Below are 24,570 nucleotides of genomic sequence, written 5' to 3'. Positions count from 1 at the left end.
TAATTCACTATCAGGACATGCCACACACATCAGGGCATGTCCTACCTTTTACATATAATGCACCCTGTCTTCGGACCTACCTTAGGGGTGGCTAACATGTAGAAAAGGGAAGGTTTAGGGACAGGTAAGTGGGTGCACTTGCCATGTAAACATGGCAGTACCAGACTGCACACAGGCTCTGCAATGGCAGACCTGAGACACACTTTAGAAGCTGCTCTGGTGTGTGGCACAATCAGTGCTGCAAGCCCACCAGCAGCATTTGATTTACACGCCCTGGGCACACGCAGTGCACTGTACAAGGGTCTGACACGTAAACCAAATAAGCCAAACATGGAGTCACTAATCCATACATCAATTTACAATAGAGAGCATATGCACTTTAGCACTGATCAGCAGTGGTAAAGTGCCCAGAGTCATAAAACAGCCAACAACAGGTCAGAAAAAATACAGGAGGAAGGCAAAAAGTTCAGGGATGACCCTGCAAAAAAGGCCAAGTTTAACAATCTCCAACTCTGAATAAATGTATCTGAAAGAATCACTAGATCAAGTATGCCATGAATGTCATATACACTAACAATCAGGGGTGGCTCCTGCGTTTGAGCGGAGGTAGGTCGTCCCACTAACCAAAATGCCCAAAAAGTCCCCAAAGATGAAAAATAATATGGTAATAAAGTTAATTTATTCCCATTTTATTTTTCATCCTCCCCATCCCCTACTGAGTGTCAAGAAAGGGCGGGTGGCGCTTGTTGCGTGGTAGCAGCAGGGAGGAGGGTGGCTGCTTGAGCACTTTTCAAAGTGTGCATGTCCCTTTGGCCATCCATCTTGCGACGGACAGACATGCGCTCTTTGAAAGCTCTGACACAGCTGTCTTTAGGTAGCTGGGTTAGACCAAGTGCAGGGCTCCAGTGCTCTAAGGAGCGGTGAGAGAGACCACTCCCTCCAAACCTGGCGCTGCGCTCATGCAGCATGAGAGCAGCGCCAGAATGAATTAGGGGAGTTGTTGAGGGTCCCGCACTGGAGAAGATGAAGACAAGAATGGAGCGCGGAAGAAGTTTGTGCATGTGTTTTTTTCTTTATTATTTTCTTTCTTATTTTCTTTATTTGATGTGTCCCCCACCCACAACCCATTTTCTCACCCCACCACACTCTTGTGATGCCAGTCGCGGTTGCTAATAACCCACCAGCACAGGGGGCACTGAATCTTTCATGTGATTACAACCATGCCATTGCAAAACCCTGAAGTTTGATGCCATTGATTGTCAAGAGAATTCTGCAGCAGTCTCATTTGCAGCCTGACTTTTGAAACTAGAATAATGCAGTACACCAGCTCTCCCTAAGCAGTGCATCATTCCCACTGTAAGAAACTGCCAATTGATAAACTTGCAACTCAATAAGGAAACCACTCTTTAAAAGAAACATTTTTCAGTTTCCATGTAAGAGTAGATGCACTATAAACACAGGTATGCTCCACTTCTATGTATAGTTGAGTTTTATTAGTCCAAATATCTGCCCTGATTATGGACATTTGTTTCTTAGTTTAACCAACCTTTGGTTTCATTTCAGCGAGTTTGTAAAGTAAAGATTGTTTTATATCATATTGCTGTTTGTTTCGGTAGATGTTTCATCAGAGAAAGAATAATCAATTTCAAGCCTTGATATTATCTTTTCTAGGGACTCTTAGGTGCATGTTATTGGGTTACAGTCTCAAAACATATTTGTGGTTTATCCATACATCTCGGTGCTGTATCCAGTGTCTCACTGGAATATCCACAAGCTGTGGGATTTATCGACTATTTAAATATCTCTTTATGGTAAGTAAAAGTCATCAGTTTTTATATTACTTAATCGTAGTGGTTGGTTTAAGAAAATGCCTCTTTTGCATGGCTACTCCCAAGTTTTTTGACTGATTCTGCTGTTTGTTTACCCTGAGAGTGCACTGAGGCCTGCTAACCAGACCTCAGTGCCAGTGCCCTGACCTTAAAGTGTATGTTGAATTGACTGTACCCAATTGGAAATGACTAACTTACCTGTGTATCCCTAGTTTATGGTACCCTGACACCCAGGGTATGCATGTTAGAGGGGTAGGCCAGGGCTGGCAGGACTATTTGTGCCACCCTGGAGATCCCCAAGTAGAATGTATCTACCTGTCTGCCATTGCAGACTGGCAGAGCAGTTGTACACTGCTAGCCAAACATTGCCATTAAAAGCAATAGAAAAACCACTACATCCCCTGTACACCTGTGTAAGTGACCCCTCGATCAGGCCTACTGAATCCTAAAGTAGGGTGCAACATATAACACAGGCAGGGCATGTAGTTTACATGTCCTGACAGAAAATAGAGGAAAACACTGTTTTACTGTGGAAAGGTTTGTTTGCCCAATTGGCAAGCTGTGCCAACTCCTGAACGGTGTGACTAAAGTGGGTACTCCAAGGTATCAAACAACTTGTTACATTAAGACTTCTTGTATCCCAGGTCGAAATTAATGTAACTTGTTGCAGGGTGCAGATTTTTACAAAGCTGCGACTTTGTTGCCTTTAAACCTCCTGTGCCTTTCGGGGCACACCTGGAGCCTGTTCCACAAGACAACTTTCTGCCCTCCAAGAGAGATGTGCCAACAACGCTCAGGGAGGAGAACAATGAGGGATTGCAGGACAGGAAGGTGTTACCTCCCTCCTGCAGGAAGCCACTTAGGTGTTAGCCCCAAAAGACAGGCTTCAAAGGGGAAGCCGCCTTTGAAGGCCAGATATGTTTAGGCAGACAGGCTGGAACAGGGAACTCAGAGGGGAAAACAGTTGCCAAACTGGTTTCCCCACGGGCGTCTAGCACTAAGGTGGTCACACCCCAGGGGTGGACTAGGGAGGTTAGAACACCAATCGAGGTGTCTTGCCATTCTGGGAGTGTAATTGTAACTGTAATTTAAGTTTATTGTCTGTTTAATAAAACTCATCACAAAACACTACATTTTCAGTAGATATCATTCACCGAAACATTGGCTGAAGAACAAATTAAAATTTGAAAATGCTAATAAAACTGATATTCCATCAGTGACATTATTCAATTTACATAATATAAGACTTTACATGGTTACTGTTATTACATGGACCATACAGCAATATATAAAGTTGAACTACAATTGATAAAAAGCTGTGTGCTTAAGAATGATCCATTTCTTTAGATATTACATGAAAAAGGTGGTTTTCTGCCTACAATAAATCTAAGACCGTCTCGTGATATGCTTACCCCACTGTCAGTGTTGTAATATGTGATCCTCCTCAAACAGTGCATATAAAAAAATTGTATTCAGGTGCAATATTACATCTGATCACCACACCATCTGTTTGCTAATAAAGAATTACGTTGAAATCCATTCAGGTAGAGGTAGAAAAAGTACTACTTCACTGGTGTGTAATGGCAGTAACATCTGCGTACTTTCATTACCTCACATGCTATTCTTAAGAACAACTGGTATGTGTAAGAAAATAGCTTATACCTTTACTTAGGCCTGAATAATGGCATTTGTGCGATGTAGATTTAAAATGGTATTAGCCCCCAAACACTGTGCATTTAGTTTGGTATATCAGTATGTTTTTCTGGATTTATTTTTCAAATTAAATAGTTTTACCTTGACATGGACTATTTTGCCTACCAAGGAAGCCTGGGACGGGGGATACCTACCCTTCCCTTTCTTTGCAGTGGTGAATATGGCACCATCCCACCTGTCAGCTAATCCTCATCCTTCAAAACTTTTCATTAAAGAGGGTCATCTAAGTGACTGCTTCCAATACAGATAAAATAATGAAATTCCCTAATAGAACAAATACTAAGGGGAAGTTAAGGTTGATGGGGTTGAGGCAATATTAGGAATGCTGCAAACTTTACAAAGATAAGAAATTCCACAACTTAAGGTACAACATTCTACCAGCCTGTTAAACCACCTTTTAGTACTCAACCTTAAACATCACCCCCTTAAACTCTTAGCAAAGTGAAATACATTTTTACACAGTAAATATTTCATTACACATTGAAAAATATCATTAATTAATAACATGAATAATCGGAAAGAAAACATATCAGGAGGCACACGAAAAATCACAATAAGAAATATCATTGTTCTCAACGTTCTCACTGTGATGGTTAAACATTTTGTGCTCAAAGTCCATCACTTCAACAAATGCCTGAACTTCATCAGTGTTCACACTTCTTCATGTCAATCACAAACAAATACGATATCAAAGTCGGCAAATCATAAGGGATACAATGGATCCACCATCAGTCCCAATATATGTCTGGTTCTTCCTATTGATATGGGTCTAACGATATTATTTGTCTTCTTAATTACACATCCACAATCCTGTTAAAAACACATATGTCAGCCTAGCATCCTTAAGATTCTTCTCTTTAATTTTCCTTTCTACTGTTTCTATGTGTTCTTTCAACTTATCCACCTCCTGTTCAGAGTTCTTGATGAGTATTTGCATCATTGTGAAGGGAGCATTAATTTAGGTTATCTTCCCAGTCCTTTAATAGGTCCTCATCCAAATTGTTGAAGGTGGGAAATATTAGCATACATAGACCCTTAGGTGCATGATTATATTCCAAATTATTTTTGTTGTCACCGTTTCGACAGTTCAGATTTCATCAGATTTTTCAATCTGCAAAATGTGTTTTTTGATCGTTCCTTAATTAGAAAAGCTCCACTATTCTTATATTTCTTATAGGGTTCCTCGCTGTACTCAATTTGAACAAATCATTTGCTATCTTCTCCTGTTTATCATTGGGTAGAGACATTCTGTAGTCATTTTTTTATCTAATGTAGCGCTGCTGTTTACCACAATACAATAAATACTGAGAGGGCAACTATGGTCTTGTTACATTACACCTACACTTAAGTAGATAATTGAAACTAGTGCTCAACCTCCCCCAGGTTCATTTCCCCATGATCTAAAAGCAATAATCAAAATAAAAACATATTAGAGGGGGCACTCAAAAACTCACAATAAAATAATTACATGACTAGTGTTCCCATCGTGAAGGCTAATCACTTTGTTCTCAAAAAGTACCTCAGTTCAAAAAATGCCTGAAGTTCATTAATGTCCACACTCCTTCATGTCAATCATAAATAAGTACAATATCAAAGTTTGTATATTGTGAGGAATACCAGTTATCCACCATCACTCCCAAAATATGCCTAGTTCTTCTTTGTTGATAAGTGTCCAACAATTGAATTCATCTTCTTTATTGCACGTCCACTATCCTGCTAAAAACACATCAGTCTCCTTAAGATTCATCTCTTTAAATTTTCCTACTACTGTTTCGATTTTTTCTTTCAATTTAGCCATCTACTGTTCAAAGTTCTTGGTGAGTATTTGCATCATTACAACAAGGTATTAATTTCAATTTAATTGGATGAAATCAGAATGCTAAATGAAAAAAACATTTACCCCTCCATATAGTACCAAAGTAATAAGATATACGTTCATCTAATAAGTATGTTATATAGCACGATAAACCCCACTGCTACCATACACTCTCAACAAAGACAAACCTGTTTTCACATACAAAATAAATAAGACATGATACAATGTACAATATCAACAGGGCATCTATATTTATTAAACATATGATCAAAATATTTCAGAACTAAAATGTCTGACAGTGACACACAATAGCTAAATGTTTATCATACAGTGATATATGAGGAGGATGTAATAAGCTATTCCAAAAACTCAGCAAACACAACAACCAATTATCTCCTAAATGTTAAACATTTTCACAAAATAACAATATTTTCTCACACATAGAAATCATTCCCCAAATAAAAATTAGGATCAGTGGCAACATAGCTGCTTATTCACACAAATGTTACACACTCATTAATTCCCTCACAAAGTCTTTCATTTACTTAATTTCTCTGCTTCAGAACTGATAGTTGCTCTGGAAGTTAAGGTTGAGTTAAGATTGCAAGTGTATCAGAGTAGTTGAAGACAGTACCTTGAACTGGTAAGTTGCTGTCCTTGTTGGCTTTTGTATAGGCATGTACAGCTCCATGTTACCTGGTAGTCTTAATTTCTTACAAAGACATTTTTCTTTAAGTTGAAAGTTGTAAATTGTTCGACATACTTTGAGTTTTGACAAATGAGCTCAGAGGCAACCGTGAAACACATGGCAATTACAATCTAGAATTGCATTACAAAGTTTGAGCAGACTGGCACTGACGATACCCGATACTGAAGAAGGTTTGCATGTATTTCTACGAGTCAACTATCAGCTATCCTACTGAGCCTGTATAATGAATGGTAACTGTTTGAATGTGATTGCTTAAATATGGATTGACTTTATTAGCACTTGCTATTTAATATCTACCTATTTTAGTATGTTGCCATTTGTAGCTGACTATCACGCTTTAAAATGTATTAATTAAATGAAGTTCTAGGTACATTAGAAGTCATGTGCACATATTTATGTGGCTTTCACTTTATTAATATTGAAATGTCTTTCAATTTATACAGTAGCAGAATAATATGGTTTAGTGCACTTTTTTCTGTTAGACTGGATGTTATACTGTATCAGTTAATTACATTGCATAGCATGCACACTATTAATGTTGTGTACATACTTCAATGAGTTTTACATCATTTGATTAACTGTAATGATGGAATATCTGTAGATCTAAGGGGCATCAAACATGAAAAAGGTCTGCATAAATGTATACATTTTCTGCCTTGATTAAGGTTCTACGCACTTTCAATGCACCTTGCTATTTACTAATGGTTGTAAGATGAGAAATTATTGATTAATGAGGAAACATTAGTAAGTGTAACTTGGCTGAATCATTCCTTTCGGCAAAACCGCAGAATCTGGCAAACCATATCAAGTTTGATTGTCTTTCCAACACCTGATGGACGGTAGTACTTTTATTGAGTATAAAATGTATGATGTTTTGAAAAACAAAGGATGATGTGTTACCTTCCTGGAATGCAGAGGGTTCTTTGGTTGACTATGATGGCTCATTGAGAATTTCCTCGAGTTCACCCTGCTATTAAAATGGATGCGCTGCTAAAACTTTTTTGTACACGAAAAAGAATTGGTCTAAGTAAAAGCATTTTAGATCTTGGAGATTGAGGTGAAACAAAATTGTATTAACGTCATCTTGGACTTTAGGAGAGGTTTATCAGGAAGTGAGTTCCAAAATGTCATGGCTGAAAATGAGAAAGCTTGAATTTATGTTTGAGACTATGTTTGAGACCTATGCCGTACTGAGATAGAGGGAATCGTCTTTACGTTTTGTCAATCTAGAGCCTTTTGCAATGTAGAATTTGTATGCTTGGTAGAGACCACATAGTAAAATCAGTAAAGAAGAATAGAATTTGATTTGGCAGTTGGTTTTACCAAACCAAAGTTAACACAGTAAGAATTGGCTTCACTGTATCCTCAGTTAAGAGGATCGCCTGCAGGTGCTGCCCTAAACCCATTGCCGTGACAGCTGCTCTCCAGCTCCCTGGCTCATGTGGCTAGGAACTCACCTTTACCCATAAAGTAAAAGCATAAAAGCACAAGCCAACTGGATAATCCTGTTGCTATTACAGTTCAACCATCAGGTTTAACTCAGGTGGTCTCTGGTGGTTCTTTTCCATCTAGATTATTGAAACACTGTACACATGCCACCTACCCAGATATATGTAGGTCACAATTATATACATCACTCACCAAGCTTACAAGCTAAACAGCCTAACAACAGCAATTGCCCCACACAGGGCCCTGCAGGGAGTCTCAGCTAAAGCAAATTTGTCAAACCAAATTCAAGCTGGTCAAGCAGGAAGCAAAAACCACCACCATGCAGAGCAGTCATGGCTGCAACTCTTTGGTGCCCAACATGAGAACCCTAGATGACTTTCCCATTTTCTAGAAAGCCCAGTAGATAATTTATTTTCTGCAGGTCTCCACCCAAAAGTTGAGAAAACTGTACTACAACATATTGTTTGGATATGGGTGGCTAAGTTATGCGCTGGAGGACTCGTACTCCCAAAGTTACTAATCGCCACATCGACAAGGTTTACTACTGACCCACAACTGACTAGGAACGCTCATGCAGTGGTTAATTTTTAAAACAAAAAGTGCCAGGGCTCTCATCAAGAAGAACACAGCAGCTTGCAGCATCTATTGCCCCTGCCAGCCCTGACAATTACAATACCCAGACAGCTACTAACCATCACACTCCTACAAGTGTGACAATTCATAATATCAAGGCCCCGAAAGCTATAAGACTGGCTCGGGTGGCACATATTAGTATTTGTTAATGTATATTAAAGGAATAAACTAAACAGCTGTTATTGTGGTCTTACACAAATTTGGCAGACAGCACCACCAGGTGATAGACTGTCACAAGTGATGTTGCTAATAATTAAGTGCAGGTGCTGAGCACAGCTAGCCACTGGCTCAAATTAAGCACTGCGCTCATGATAAACTGTACCTTGTGTAGCTAACTTTCCTGTTTTGAGGTTTGACTATGGGAATTCAGTATTGATTGATTTTCCAAATCCTTCTTAGCATCCCAAGGTAGTGCTACATTTCATGACTAACTGTGGGCTGGACTGTTCCCATTAGAGCAAGGTCAAGACTGATTTGCATTTGGTTGGGTCAAAACTGAGGTTTCATGGTGTGTGCAATAATGATGGAAGTAATTACCAGTGGCTGAGAATCAAGTGTTCTAGTTCTAGCCATTATCTTTTTGTATACTTTAACATTTTGCTATATAGCTGATTTCCCAATTAAGAGGTATAACCATGTAACACGAGTGTCGCTTCATCTTCTTCATTTTTTAGGTCACCCTTACCAGACAGCACTAGCTGAAAAAGGCCTACTGTTGGCTTTCAAAGAACTTACAGGGGGCTTACCAGTAGTGGGCTTTATTGTCACACTTATTTACGTACTTCATATTTGACAGCTATTCTTGTCCATCTTGTGTTTGTCCCTCTCCTCAAGCATAGCCTCATTACTATCCCGTTGCTTGACTGACTTGTATCCTTCCACAGTTCACTTTAAGGCAACTACTTTTTTCTTTGTGCTTTAGCACTTTATGAGAGTGCATGTTTTCCAGCTCTCTCCCTTGTGTGCTTCACCCCCTGCCAAATACCTGCCCTATACTCTTGTTGAAATCTATCTTTTGTGTTTCTCTCCCACCAAAATCTCCCCCCTGCCCCCACGCTCTGTGCTGCTTTCCTGCCCACGTGTTTCTCACCTGACCCTTATGTGGCTGTCCCTCGTGTGCTGCTTTCCCCTTCTGACGTCCACTTGCTGATGCTTCCATCACACCTACTCCTCTCTCCTCTGCTATCCATCACCCCCAAAGTCTTTTTCTTTTAATATTTTGGTTTTTTTTTTATGTATGAATTCGGATTTTTTAGAGAGAGAAAACCAGGTGGCAAATTGCTACTGCAATTCCACCTTAGAAAAAACACTTTGCACTACTGCTATTTAATTTTTTTGATTTAGCGATCAAGCCATCTGTTAGAAATGGGATCTCTGGTTGGCTAAGGCTTGCGCCAAAGCCAGTCAGAGACCACCACTCTAGTCAGGGCAAGGGAGTTACACGCCGTGATTTATGCCTCTAATGTGGTTGATGTTTATGAGGTAATTTGCATTCTATGATTCATGTTTAGGAGGTTATTCCCTAATCTAAGAGTTCTGTTTATGTGCTACCGCATAATGTAGTTATGCTGGTGAGGGTATTGTCTAATGCGTTTAGACTTATGAGAGGATTGCATAATGTGTTTATGCTGGTGAGGTTGGCGCAGAATGTATTTTATGCCTAAATGTGATACTGCTTGCAGAATATGATTTATGTTGCAGGAGATAATGCTCAGTACAGTATTTGCCAGTAATTACTGGTTGTGTTCTACATCTATTATTGGTTCTACATTTACTACGTTCACTTGGGATGGTTCTGACAGTGGTCCAAGTGGCCCTTTTATGTGTATATAATCCCCTGTAAATATTGCCTAGTGCCAGGTGGGACGGTGTATATTGTGTGATTACTATTCTAATGTGTTTTATGATAATACAAAGGCTATTTTTGATATAACCTTGTGTGGAGTTCCTTTTGTGGTGTGCCTAGTGTGTTGTTGCTGTGTGTGTGTTGCGCAAATGCTTTACACATTGCCTCCGGGATAAGCCTGCCTGCTCGTGCCAAGCTACCAAGGGGGTGAGCAGGGGTTATCTTTGGCGTGCAACTACCTTGCCCTGACTAGAGTGGTGGTCTCTGCCTGGCTTTGGCGCAAGCCTTAGCCAACCAGAGATCCCATTTCTAACACCACTAATCAAGTATTTAAAGTGAATCTCCCATGAAGGTCTCTAGGCGCTGAAGTTGGTAACTGCTTTGAGGTGACATGTTCCTTCGAATAGCCAGGTCTTGAGTCCTTTCCTGGCAAGGAGAAGGCACTCAAAAAACTAGGGAAAAAGCATGGAGAAAGTAGTGAAAATGAGGAAAAAGCAAGGAGAAGGCACTCAACAACAGGGGACAAATCAAGGAGAAAGCCGTGAATACAAGGGAAATGCAAGGAAACAGCAATCAAGAAAGGAGGTAAAGGAAGGAGAAAACTGTGAAGATGAGGGAAAAGTAAGGGGAAGGCACTAAAAAAACTAAGGAAAAAGGAGAAAGCAGGGAAAAATGAGGGAAAACAAGGAGAAAGCACTCACAAAAATGGAGAAGAAGCAGGGAAAATACAGGATCAAGAGTGATGTAGGAGCATGGGGAGACCTGGGACTGAGATCTATCTCGGATTGCTAAATAAAAATATATAGTGTCTGCATCATTTTGAAAGTATATGCATGTGCATGCATCACGATGCATGCATGCATGCACCTAAAAAATGATGTCATGGCTGTAGCCAAGTCATTGGGCTTTTTTTTACTTTTGTTTTTGTCCATGCGGCACAGATTCTTGGTGTTGTTCAGTTTTGCCAAAAGGCATTGGCAAAGCCAATAGATTCTAAATGCGAGACCTATTGACATTCCCAAGTCTTGTTTATAATTACCCTCGCTCCATGTAAAAAGCTTGACCAAACTATAAGGCTTGTAAGATTCTACAGTGACTTATTTGGTCACACAATTTAAAATCCCTTGAATAGTCCCGGAAAGTCATATAGCAAAAAGCCTAGCACCCTAAAACACCACCGTTGCAAATTCTAAAATCCACTTTGTTTTCCATCAGTAATATTTAATAACTCTGTATTGTTTAGGATAAATGCTTGCTTTATTGCCACTGATTAAAAGCGTTTCCTGAACCTAGTGATGCTCTGTAAGTGAGAACGGTGATCCAAAACATCTCATGGTGAGAAAGGTAGGTACAGGTTGTGTGTCACAGCTTGGAGAATAGGGTAGGCCACGAAAAGAACATTATGTGTTCACTGACACTATTTTAGTTGATGAACACTCTGCTCCTGATTTAGAGTTTGGCAGACAGGTTACTCTATCACTAACATGACGGATATGCCGGCTACCTTATAACAAGTGATATAGGATATAATTAGGGCTCCTGATTTCTGTTTTTACAGATTTTTACAGATTAATACAGATAGAAAGCATTGTGTTTCTTGTCTGTATTTATTTTTAAAAGTGAAAAATACAGATGATTTGGCTTCTTTTGAGTGACTTACCAGGATGAGATTAATGACTTTCAGGCCAATAGCTGCACATATTGGCAGCATGGGGAGTTAGAAAGCTGAATGAGATTTGCATGAGTTAGTGCATATCTCAACATGTATGTGTGATATCATGCTAATTGTTTTCATGTGGGTTTAATATTTTAGTATATTTTTTTGCTGTGTGATGTCCTAAAACCTAACAGGTCTGAAAGTTTGAGTGCACATTTAGCCAATAAATACATTTGGAAATATATCACCTCTTCTGTTCTCAAAGCACCCAAAAAATATGGGTAAGTACCAATAAGCTGGTTCAAAAAGAAATCTCGATAAATACAGATGGAAATGTTCAAAAAATAAATACCATAAAACCAGGAGCCCTAGATATAAAGCACTTGTAATAATGCGTACACAGGTTTGTGATGGAGTAACCAGTTCACTAAACCTTAAATCAGCTGTCCATTAATAAAAAATAATATTCGCTGTTAAATGTTGAGAAGAAACTGTAATTGTGTGACAGCTCTATTAGCAGTGATTTTACACCTACTCTGTGAACATGCATTTGCTATCTGGAAATAAAGGCCTTATGATTCTAAGTAACAAACTTGAATGTGTTTGCTTCTATATGTCATAATAAACCACAGAAACTGCATTGAGAAAATTCTGCGAGAGCAACACACTTGATGAATGATTCATGATCACTAATTTATGTGAATTAACTTAAGAACCATATACACGAAAATCCTAGAATGTTGTTTATGAAGATTTAAAATTACAAATTACTAACAGAGAGTTTGCATGAACTAAATTAGTGACACTTTTCAATGCATGGTCCTTCGCTTATGGAATATAAATAAACAAAGAACAAAGTGCTGTTTAGACGAACCAGAAAGAGTCCCATGAACTTCAGAATGTTAGCATCATATCATTGATAAGGCCCTCTATTGGACTGTTTTTAGGCAAGGTAAGACAGCACCTTTGCTGTCTCTTGCGGGATATTTTGTGTCCCAGTGGGGTGCTTACAGACAGCCATTTGCTTACCATTGGTTGGCCTCATTGTCAGTCACAATAACTTGCTTCTTATTAATCAGCTTTCATAGGGTTCCTTATTCTGTGCTTATCTCTCCCCTGGAGCGGTCCTTCAAGTACTCACTTTTCAGGCACTACTTTTTACTTTTGTTTAAGCACTACACAAGAGTGTGTGCCTTTTTCAGTTGTTTCTCTCGTGTACTTCTCCCCCTGTTTGGTTCTCCCCAGTCCTTACCACCTCTCTCCCTCCATTGTCCATGTGCTTGCTCCACCCTCGCTCAACCCTCTGCTGTCCATATACTTGACCCCAGTCTCTCTCGCCCACCCGCTGTTGTCCATATGCTTGACCCCAGTCTCTCTCGCCCACCCTCTGCTGTCCATATGCTTGACCCCAGTCTCTCTCTCTCGCCCACCCGCTGCTGTCCATGTGCTTGCTCCGAGCTCGTAGTCCATTCTCTGTTGCCTGTGTGCACTCAGCCGCTTCTGGCCACCCTTTGTTGTCTCTAGATGCCCCAATTCCTTCTTGTCTGCCCCCTCCCCCAGCTGCATTCTTCTCTCCCACCCTATCTCCCTCCGTGTTACCTAAGGAGAGCACACAGCTACAAATAAAAATAAGAGATATGACGCTACCAGGGGCTGCTTTGTCACAGCACTTTTTAAAATTAGTTTTAGCCATGCTGCACAACAGCCACTGTTATATTTCATATCGGTACCCTAATATAGGTTTAGAGATCATCGTACTCTTTCCCTACATCATCTCCCTTCATTTCATAAGGACATAACTCCAAATAAGGACAGAATGCCTTATAGGGACTGAACGCCTTATAAGGACTGACGCCTGTTAAGGACTAAACCTTTCACCTAGTTCTATGACGAGGGTGGGTTCTGCCCGATCGATATTGCCAAGACGTCATCCTTAGCACATATGAATAATTGATGAGTACACTCTCCAGGGGGGCATACTTCACCTCTCCTATCTACGCACAAAGGTTTAATCTCCAACGTCATCCTCATACTGAACAATGGGTATCATACGCACATAGACTGTATAAATACAGCACCTCTTGCTATCAGTAATCTGGAGGGAACTGAGACTTCAAGGCCGACACACTGACCACAGACGCTGCGGCTCCGGCATGCCATCGCTCCAGCTGACAGTGGTCTAACTATCCCTGACGGGCTGTCCAAATCAAGTCCAAGACGAAGTCCCACATTCTCACTATTCAGGTATGGGGGTTCGACTAATTCCTAGCAGGATTCTTGGCTCTTAGGCCCTTAGGCTCTTTGGCTCTTAGGCTCTGTAGCACCTACTTACATGCTAGGTACACTCAGACATCTAGACAGGCATTTTAGGAGTACGCACTTTATTTCATAAATGCATTTTATATTCATGTATATGTTTGTGACTATTGCACAATGGTAGAATACTATTCCTATTAATTCACTGTACTGCTGCTTCTATATCTCAGCTACTGTGTTACAGTTGTAGCAGCACATTTGTTTTACATGAGAAGAACAACAGTACAATAAATTCTTATTGTAAACACGCCTGACTGTTTCTTCTGTGTATCTCTCTGAGAGCAAAACAAGCAAGCACGAGTGACTGGGTGAAAAGTAGTATATTATTTCTACGAGTCTGAGGTTATTGTGTTCTGAGGTTGCAAAAACGTATCTCTCCGATAACAGAAGATTCTAGTAGCACTACGAGCTAGCTAATGCGAAAACAGGCTAACATATTCAGCTGGGGTGTACAGTCATTCTGCCACCAGAACCACAGTTATCCGGAAATGCGTAGGTCCTGCGTGAAGGATACTATTAGAACTACACTACACCACATTGCTGCTCAACATGGCTTCAAAACATTGCCAAAGCCAACAGTTTCCACAGGCAACACCAATTGTATTTGCAAATGCTTGTTTATAGTTTAGGTCTAAATAGTTTAATGTCAGTAGTAGAGGAAGAGGCTGTTGAGGGAGTGATCAGGCCATAGAAGCGGAAATAGGGTAGACTGTAAATGATAAAAAAACAGCGTTGAGTACTCCTCACCTAGCTTCTTGTTAACATCACTTTGAGTCCTCTGTGTTGTCTTTTCTATTTCTTCCACCAGCCTCTCACTCTCTGCTGTGAGCCGCTCTGACCGGGATCTCTGTTTCTCCGCATTCGAGTATCGAGTCTGGTTGGCAAGCGTCCACTCCTGGGGAAGGAACTTCGGTGGCAGTTGGACTAACTTTGCCATGATGTTTCAATCCTACATGCAAAAAGAAAGAACACTGTTTAACCCTTTCATTGTGTGTCGACTCAGGTACAGTTTATGAGTCCATAAAACCTCTAACACCAGTGCTTGAAAATCATATTTAGCTTCCACTCACAATGATGCGAGCATGAATTAACAATAAGCCTAAGGTTTGGACGTGAATACAAAATATGGTAAAAATTATTCGGATCCTCTTCAAAAATCTACTAGAAATGATGACAATTGGGCACCTCATTTAGAAGGGATTTTAGTTGTACAGGGCACGACATGGGTAGGATTACTCGCTGCAGTCATAGTCTCCAGAAAACTGTGTAGACCACAGCAGGCTGATCATCTCGCCTGTTCTATTATCTATCTCACTGTAGTCACACAGTCAGAAGGTCCACAATGTATTATAAAGGAGTGAGCTCACCAGGATCCTTTACAAGTTGCTGAACTGTTGAAATGCAACCTGGTCTATCATGTTACTGTAGACAATTGTCAAATGATGGTACCCATGGGATCTCAAAGAAGACCTGGAAAATTGCATGTGTTTTGCCTTCATGAAGGAATGAAAGTTCTTCTATTACTGTCCACAACAAGGTTGGTTATCTTGAAATAGAAAATGCATTTAAGCACCCACATCCCAGGTCACACTGACATTAAAATAGGCTAGCTGGAGGACTAGCTGTCACTGAGACTAGAGGCACAGAGGAACATGAGATAAGAAAAAAGGTTATCCAAAGTACACACATTTCCTTACCTTGACTGGAGCCCCTGGTATCACGCAATAGAGAACCAATAAGCAGTGTTGAAAAGGGTAGTCTGTGCTATACAACAAGCATTGATAAAGTCAATCAGGCTCACTTTGCCATTGCTTATTATCTGCTGGAACTAGCTTTGCCAGTGCCTATACAATTGCGGTGCAAGCATCTTGACTGTTATTTTGTAGGCTTCTAAGAAGTTCCAAAGAGTTCAAACCCTGTATCACTATACTAAAAGAACTTTCAAACTCAACAAGGAGAAAATTCAATTTCCACACACAGCACAGCCTAAAAGTTATTTCTTGAAAATTACAACAAGACAATCTTCCTCACCAAATATGAGATGATTCCCACCGTCTCCATTCTCGGACATTAGGTTTCAGTTTCCATATACCATTCCAACAATATGGACGTTCATAAAACATGCACATTATTGGAATAGTGTTGTCAACTTCTTTCACACCTTGCTCAGGGTCCTAAACCCAAGAACTGAGCAACACCACCTCTGTATTTTCCTTCTCACTTGGGAACCCTAAGACTATTGTGGCAATCAGTCAATGTCTGTATTATTTAATCATTCAATTAGAATAAGCCCAATAAGCTGAATTCACACCCATCTTAACCTAACCCATCTCAGAGCTAGCATAGCCTTTCCGTCATTCAAATTGGACTGATGTTGTCATAGGTTAAGTGACAATAATTCCTATTTCAGGACTTAGTGCTACATGAAGGCCACCACACAAAACACCACAGAAAGACAGATAGCAAGAAATGAATTGGAAAATAGACTACATACTAATATTAGAAATCAGTCATGTGATGAAGTATTATAGGATTATTTCACTTATCATCCTGAATGGCAGCTATCTCTGACAAGTGTACGACAGCTAACTATTTATTACTTAACAGTGATGCAACTGACGTTCTGCTACTTGGTCATCAGCCTCTCTTATCTGGTCGTCTGCCTGGTGGCCTTCTAAACTAGGCTCCTTCCCCACCCCATTTTTCGAAGCTAACCACATAGGATTATATTTTGATCCTGACGTATCCTTCAAAACTCAGGTTACCTTCACTTCTTTTGTCTGCTTTCTATTTGTTCACATGCCTAGGAAAACTCCGCATTTCAAAGCCATTGCTTCTCACAAACCTGTTTTCCAAGCTCATCTTTCTGCATAATTCAATTATGTCAACTCATCTTATCTGGGTCTTGCTGAATACTTAGTGTTGGTTTTGGCTCTCTCTACAAGGTCACCCCCAAACTTTTTGCCTTTGCCCCTCCCATTTTTCTGCATTTGTTTCTGCTGGCCTTTGGACTCTGTGAACTTTACTACTGCTAACAAGTACTAAGTGCTAAGGTGCTTGTGCTCACTCCCGAAAACATAGTCCAATTGGCTTACACCTGACTAGAATGTTTAACAGCCGCAGCCCGTGCAGTTAAGAGCGATGAGACCCGGTGGAGGGGATTCCGATGGACGATGACGAGAGAAAATGAATTATTTATTTAATTTTCCCTCCTCATTGTCTGCTGAATCCCCACCCCTCTGTCACTACCCCACCGCTCTTACCTGCACAGGCCATGACTGATATTTAATTTACTTAGAAGTCCCTAGTAAAGTGGTATACCATATAGCAAGGGTCTGTAAATTAAATGCTACTAGTGGGTCTGCAGAACTTATTATGCAACCCACGTAAGTAGCCCCTAAAAATATGCCCTAGATCTGCCATTGCAGCCTGAATGCTGTTTTAAACTGCCAATTTGACTTGGCAAAATAACCCACTTGTCAAGCCTTAAACACCCTTTTTATAACATCTAAGTCGCCCCTAAGGTAGACTCTAAGAAGCCCATAGGGCTAAGTGCATTGTAATTAAAAGGCAGAACATATACTTTTAAGTTTTATAAGTCCTGGTAGTGAAAAACTCACAGATATGTTTTTATTACTGCGAGGCCTATCTATACCACAGAATAAAAATAGGCTGCCTTATTACATTTAATAAGTGCTGATTGGGAACAGGTACAGAATTCAGGTTTGGTGTCTGAGAAAATTGTAATGTAAAATTATTTTTAATGGTAAAGTCGGGTTTTAAGTTACAATTTTGAAAATGCCACTTTTAGTAAGTTTACGTTTTTCTGCCCTAGCCATATGTTCACTACAGTCTGTTCCAGGATCACACGACTGGGTGTAGTTGGTAGTTGGGCTTTGTATATTCCTCTCAGACAGCCACACGGTAGAGGGATTAGGTGTGCCTGGATGGGCCATCACTGGCAGGATGGAGGCAGAGTTGGGCACAACCCCACTTGCAAATCAATAGGCTGTGCCCTGCCTTCACACAGAGAATTTGACACCAGTCCATTGTGCCTGCAGCCAGGCCGGAGCCAGGGCAGGGAGAGGCAGGAAACTCCAAGCACTTCAAAGAGAATCTCTAGAAACTTCTCCCTAGTTAAAAAAAGGCACCAGGTATAAAAATAGGACCCTCAGACCCACTCTTCAGTTTACTTTCTGAACCAATGTTAGGACTCACAGAGGACTGCATGTTGCTGTGGTCTGCTGTGTACTTCAGATGACTGTGTTGCTGTACCTGGAAGGACTGCTCTGCTACCTGATGCCTGCCTTGAACCATCAGAGGCCTTCCCTGCTGCTTGAGCCCTGTTCCACTGCTTGAACTCAGGACTACCAGAGTGACTCCAAGGGCTAGTTGGCGGACCTCCTGATCAGAGCCTCAGAGACTAAAAAAGGCTCCAACCATCTTGAACCCACGCCTGGACCCAGTTTGAGTGAGCTCTGACCCTCCAAGTGATGCCTATCCAGTCCCGGACCCTCAGAAGTGGCGCTAAAGGTGCCCAGACAGCCAAAATCACAACATTTTTGGCTAAAAACTGTTCTCAGTACTGAGTGAAGATTGGGACCTACCTGCTTGTTAATCCCAACGGTCAGCCTGACTTCTTAGCAGCTCCTACTACGTTCTTCTTCCTAGCAGCAAATCCTGTTCTGCGGTCCTTCTCAGAAGAGATATAAGGCCTCGTGGAGTTACAAAATGCAGCTGTGCTCCACTGAATCTTACCTTTTCATATATTTTTAAAATAAATGTCTTCTAAATCAGAAAGTAAGTGCCGACCGAACCTAATCCACTTCTTGTATCGAACACGCACCTCATCGAGTCCAGCCATATTTTTTTACTTCTGGTCTTGCGCGACTAGATAGCCACAGTTGGTGCTTTGATCTTTTAGGTGCTAGTTTTTACTTTTAAACTTTACAAATCCATAACTCAGGTCTACTGATTGGACTTTTGTTTGTTTTGGTGTCAAATTATTTATAGAAAAGTGTTCTATTTTTCTAAATTGATGTGGGATTTATCTTTTGTTATGTTTTTACATTATTGCTGTTTGTGTGCTGCCTAAATACTTTACAAGTTGCCTCTAAGTTAGGCCTGACAGCTTTAGTGCCAAGCTACCAGAGGGTTAAGCACAGGGCAATTTAGTGGCTTTATTGGCTCACCCTGACAGGGATTGTGGCAGTTGATTGAGCAGTGTTAACACCCCAATCAACCAACAACCTAATTTCTCACACTTAGCTCAACGTCTTCAGAGCATACAAAATATGTTTCAGATGCATGTCTTGCCCACGATATTCCTTCTTGTCAGTCTGTAGCCCCAGGTCTACAAGCTCCTAAATGGCTCTCACCAGAAAATGCATCATCTTGAAGTCCCTTTCTTTCACTTATAATGTTTTTCAGCAGCAGAGTCCTACCTACTTCAACTGCAATGTTAAGCACTATCTTACTGTTTTTTCCCTTCATTTTCTAGTCCCCTGCTCTTTAATTCCCTAGAATTCCTAGAATTAGAAGGACCCAATAGGGTTGAATTCCTTCTCTTGTATTGCTGTCAAAACTTTGAACTCTCTCTTAATTTGCATCTACCTAGTCAAGCAATTTCTTAATTCTACTCACTAACACCAGGATGTCTATTGGGTAATTGTGTGCATTATAAATTCTCATTCTTTCACTCATGCATTTTTTCATTTGTTCATTCTTTTTATGGGTTTCCAATAAGTTCTGCTAGCATGGCTGAAATTGGAGGAGAGAGGCACATTTTATAAAAAGCCCAAGTGATCCATGGGAAGGGAAGAGAGACGGATGCTTAGTAGGTGTTGGCAACTGGAGTAGGGAGTACATTTGAAAGCAAATAGTGTGTTCTAATACACATGAGGACAGTGGCACTGGTCACGACTTCATGGAAATAAAAGAACTCAATGAGGTGGTATTGGTGGCTCTTCTCTAGTAAATGTGTTGGACATTTTGTGGCAATTTGTATATTTCTTAATGTTTAATTAATATTCGCATAGTGAGGTGGTGAAGGGGCACTGAACACATTACTTATTTATTTACTTTAATTTCAATAAACAGACATACAAACAGTAAATGGGCATCTCAGAGCGCAAATGAAGGTGTAAGGGTTTCATGCAAAGATACAACTATTGCAGCAGTACACAGTAGCAGCGTTCAAAAGTATTAGGTTTCCAATCTGCCAGAGTAGACATGGCATGGAGCAACCTAGGGAAACAACAGGTGAGGGTTGGCCTAGGATACGTGGTTAGAGTTTGTGCAGAGTAGACCTCGTCGAAGTCAGCTGTTGAAGGAAAGTAAGATGATGAATCTTAGGTGAAGAGCAGTAAAAACATAATTAAAGCATGGTCCAAAAGAGTTTGTATAAGATCTTTGTGTAACTATGTATCAGTAGGTTTAGAGCAAAGGAGTGACAGTTAATACTAGTACAATACGATGATGTCGATTTTCAGGCCTTTGACAAACGTAAGAACACCCAAACCCCTCAAGTCGCAGTAGTATTGGGAGGGTGTTCCATGGTGAAGAATGCTGAATATGCAGGAACCAGCCTCCACCTTTTCAGTCTGGTTAGTTGCATAGCTATACTATACTTTTAAAACTGTGCAGATGCAAATAATAAAGGAAATTTGTATGAGGTAACTGAATTTCTCCGTGGTTTGATAATTTATCTCTTTAAATTACTCAGACCGGCAAAAGTACAAAACACAGTTTTTCTCATTCTTCAAAAACAATAAAGGATACTTGAATTCTGTTTTCTGAATCAGTCGTGATGGGCAATGTTACATAAGGAGAAATTCAGATGCATCAAATAAGTCACATTTCTTCAGGGTACAAAGTCCTTTCCACAACCATCTATAATTCTATACATGATTTATTTCTAACAGAAGGTGACACTCATGACAGGCCCATTTGTCCTTGACAGCGCTATCTACACCCCCTTACAGGCACGGGTGAACTCCCTGGCACCCACTGATAATGTTGCCATGTTCCAGCTGAGTTGAATCATGCCACTTAGTAACCCTGCTCCTCCTACCGAGATTGGTACTTTCTCTATCTCCTCAGCTTAGATCCATCATGTTTACATGTAAAGTAATCATGAATCCCAATGGGGCTCATACTGTCCATTCAAATTATTCGGGATCACACACTGCCCGATTCTTCCTCTACTGGCCCCCTGCGCTCACCTCTTCTTCCCGCTGTTCTCCTGCTGGGTTCTCCGCTACTCCCCGCGCCTGGTCCGCAGCTCAGGCCAGACAGTAAACAAAGCAGCTGCCAGGCAACCTAGGAACGCGTTGTGTCTCCCGGGCAACGGGAGCACCACGAAAGAAAGGAAGGACATGGGTGTGTGGAACACATTAGAAACAAAGGAAGGCAGAGTTGTGTATCGTGAGCGGAAGTGGGCTGCATCTATGGAGGAGGTCAATTATGACGGAAAATATAGAGATGCGAACTGAGCGCCTGACTAACCATGGTGCGTTGTGCTTGTTAGTAGATATTATGCGTTAAGGCTGTAGGAGAAATTACATAGCTGAGTAAAATAAAGGAATGTACAGAAGAGCCTAAAACTAAGGAACGGGCTAGAAACTCTAAATGACTGCAGAATATTCTCGTATTTTCTATGTTCATCCGAGTCTTCTTTCCTTTGAGTTTTAAACCTTTTTAGGGCTGTTCGATTAGTAACCCCTGATATTATTCTATCATGGCTGCCTGCCCCCAATCGCTCAGGAATCAACCTCAATTACACGAGAGTTTCGAAGGCGCATGTAGCACTAGCAGCCAATTAGTGTCAGTCGTTAACTAGCGGACCAACCATAGATCCACCTAAATGTTCTGCCGCCAGGTTTACTACCATTTGGCGCAATGCAGCAAGAACTTCCTGCTGCCCTGCATAGTGTCAAATTGGGAGGGCAGAAATGTTCCATATTTGCCAACGCAGGCACCCTTGTACCATGGTGCAAAGCATACATGCCAACATTTTAGGACAGCGAAGTGGGAGATTTTTAAATCGAAATCGGGAGAATGTAATTTCCCCATTGACCTCTATAGAAGAACATACAGTTTGAGGAGACGGTTAAAATATAGCTATTTTTGTCTTGAAAAACCAGGCGTCTCCCGTCGGAATCGGATCTATTGGCATGTATGGCAAAGGTGCCTGCAGGCAGGATTGTTTTGTGCAGGACAGCGCATTCCTGCTCAAATACAATCCTCTGAGGTATTTTCCTCTTTCTATTTTTTGGGTGAAATTTTATGGAGTGCAAACTCAACCTGAAGGTGTCAGGTGCATTACATGAGCGCCAGTTACATTACACAAGGTCATTGTTGAAAAGTGGACTCCACGCATTTTATTAGTTGTAAAATGCAATTCTCACTAGGAGCGGTTCCGGCATGACCATTAGAGAAACCTCAGCTCCAACTGCCTCACCAACCAACATCCACAGAACAACACTCCACGTACGTCCATATTCCACCCCAACATTCTACCTACCTATGACCCACACACTTTCCTCCAATACAATAATATACAAACAAATAGGAATAATGAAAGAATAAAAAACTCGTTCGACCACAACAATTTATAACTGATATAATGATTTGGACGCCAGTAACCCAAGATAAAAAAATGATCCTAGCTGATAATCATCAAAATGCAGCAGTAGTTTCCTCACTCTTGCACTACGCCACACACGCATTTTTGCTCACATTCACACTACATCTAGCCCGTACTTTCCCCACTATTTCCATTACTCAAGACATCCACGTCATGTGCAACATCATTCCCCAAGGTTCTGACCAACACGGTGCCCCTTTTTATACCAAACCTGGTTTCCTTACAGCATATATTGTCCCACTTCCACAACAGGCAATCTTCTATGAAAATTCTGTCCAAGCTTTGTTTGCTCCTGTAACACCTCCACCCTCTTTCTCATACCTTGGTCCTTTTGCAAACTAAATAATGCCTTATTCTTTTTCGTCAACCACCTCGGAACCAACTTTGTAGAAGGTTTCCCTCCTCTCAATAACTCAAAAGGCATCTTGCCAGTCACAAAATGGGGAATGATCCTGTGGAATAACAATCTTTACTGAAGAGATTTTTTCCACGGTAAACCTGATCTCAAAGCTAACTGAATGGCTTCCTTTACCACTCTATTAAAACGTTTCACTTGGCCATTTCCTTCTGAGTGGTACAATGATACCCTCACATGTTTAATGCTAGAATTCTTGAAAAACAATTGCATATGCTGAGATGTGAGCTGCACAGTGTGGTCTGAAACCAACACTTCTGGAATGCCTTCCTGTGAAAAGCCATCTTCAGGAAATTCTGTGACAACATCCATGGTCACATTACTCACCATACGTACCTCTGGCCATTTAGAACAATAATCAATAAGTACTATGGCGTAATTTTCAATAGAGGATAAGGTAGAAAAAGGTCCCAAAAAGTCTATGACCAGTTTCTGCCAAGGCCCATCCAGCAATTCTACCATTGTCAAAGGTATACTCAGAGGTTTAGCCGCCTTATTGCTTACACTGCATGTCCCGCAATTCCTTACCCAACGGTCGACCATGGCATCCAACCCTGGCCACCCAAAATTTTCTATAATTTTCCTCCTTGTACTAGACATTCTTCCATGCCCCTAGTGTCCAAGTTTGATAATACTCTTGCGCACTCCACACAGCGGTACAATATTGTCCCCTCTCAAAACCATTCCCTTGTACACAGAAAGATAATCCTTGACCTTCCAACATGTACTGCATTCACTCTGCAAATGCCTTTCTCTAGGCCAACAACCCGAAATGTCCTCCCTAATGGTCTTCAGTGTCACGTTCTTTTCCGTTTCCCGTATTCACTCTACTTCTGCCAATTGTTGCTTACATATATTTTCTTTGTGGAGGGTGTGTCCAAGATGGCGACGTGAGTGGACGTGTTCTCAGCTCGCTTTGTCGCTGTAGTATCGCAAGAGACGATGGGGCAGCCCACGCCTCTCGCTACGACACGGGTAAGGTCTACCAGCAGAACCCCCCCCCAGAATAAGGATGTGTAAGTGGGCTCGACGGAGGTCGAGACCACGTGAGGGATAATAATAAAAAGCCCAGGCCTCTGGGCGGGGGTTGGTTCCTGGCTAACCACCAATGCCATACCTGTGTGCTGAGTGCTTATTTACACTGTGGGTCCAGCTACCCACGATAATACACTGGCGACGAGGTGGTGTCAGCAAGTTGCTGCCCACCCTCTGACCCACCGTGCCGCCTGTCTGCCACCACCGCACACGGACCTGCTGCCGTGCAGCCCCTCCCGCTGGTGTGCCTCGCTCGGCGCGAGCAGTGCCTGGGTCCCCGCCCGCTGCTGAAGCCTCGCAGCGGCCCCGCTGCACCATCGTGGATCACAGGCAGCGACGTAGGAACAGAAGGGCTAGAGCGCGTGTGCCGGTTCCCCGCGAGACGTCTATGACGCGGTGAGTGCTCGCGTGCTCTCTGCTGCCCCCTCTGGCCGCTTGATGCAACCGCACCCAACAAGACTTTGGCTCGGCATAACCTGTGGGTAACCCTGCTTGGGAGTCGCGC

The 24,570-nt window shown here is 41.4% G+C and overlaps 1 protein-coding gene across 1 annotated transcript in view; it reads right to left on the bottom strand.

Annotated features, from left to right (window-relative positions):
• Positions 1 to 21,329, bottom strand: part of TEKT1 (tektin 1) — a 176,078-nt gene extending 154,749 nt beyond the window's left edge. The window contains exons 1-2 of the mRNA XM_085646946.1: positions 21,192 to 21,329; positions 14,716 to 14,917 (exon numbers count right to left, since the gene is read on the bottom strand). Of these exons, the coding sequence (XP_085503072.1) occupies positions 14,716 to 14,905 (190 nt within the window). The 5' untranslated portion in view covers positions 14,906 to 14,917; positions 21,192 to 21,329. The remainder of the gene's footprint in view (positions 1 to 14,715; positions 14,918 to 21,191) is intronic.
• Between the last annotated feature and the right edge of the window lie 3,241 nt (positions 21,330 to 24,570).

This window comes from Triturus cristatus, chromosome 3_2 (assembly GCF_964204655.1).
Source record: "Triturus cristatus chromosome 3_2, aTriCri1.1, whole genome shotgun sequence".
NCBI lineage: Eukaryota > Metazoa > Chordata > Amphibia > Caudata > Salamandridae > Triturus > Triturus cristatus.
The sequence above is the reverse complement of the archived record's forward strand: the minus strand, read 5'-3'. Positions and strand labels throughout refer to the sequence as shown.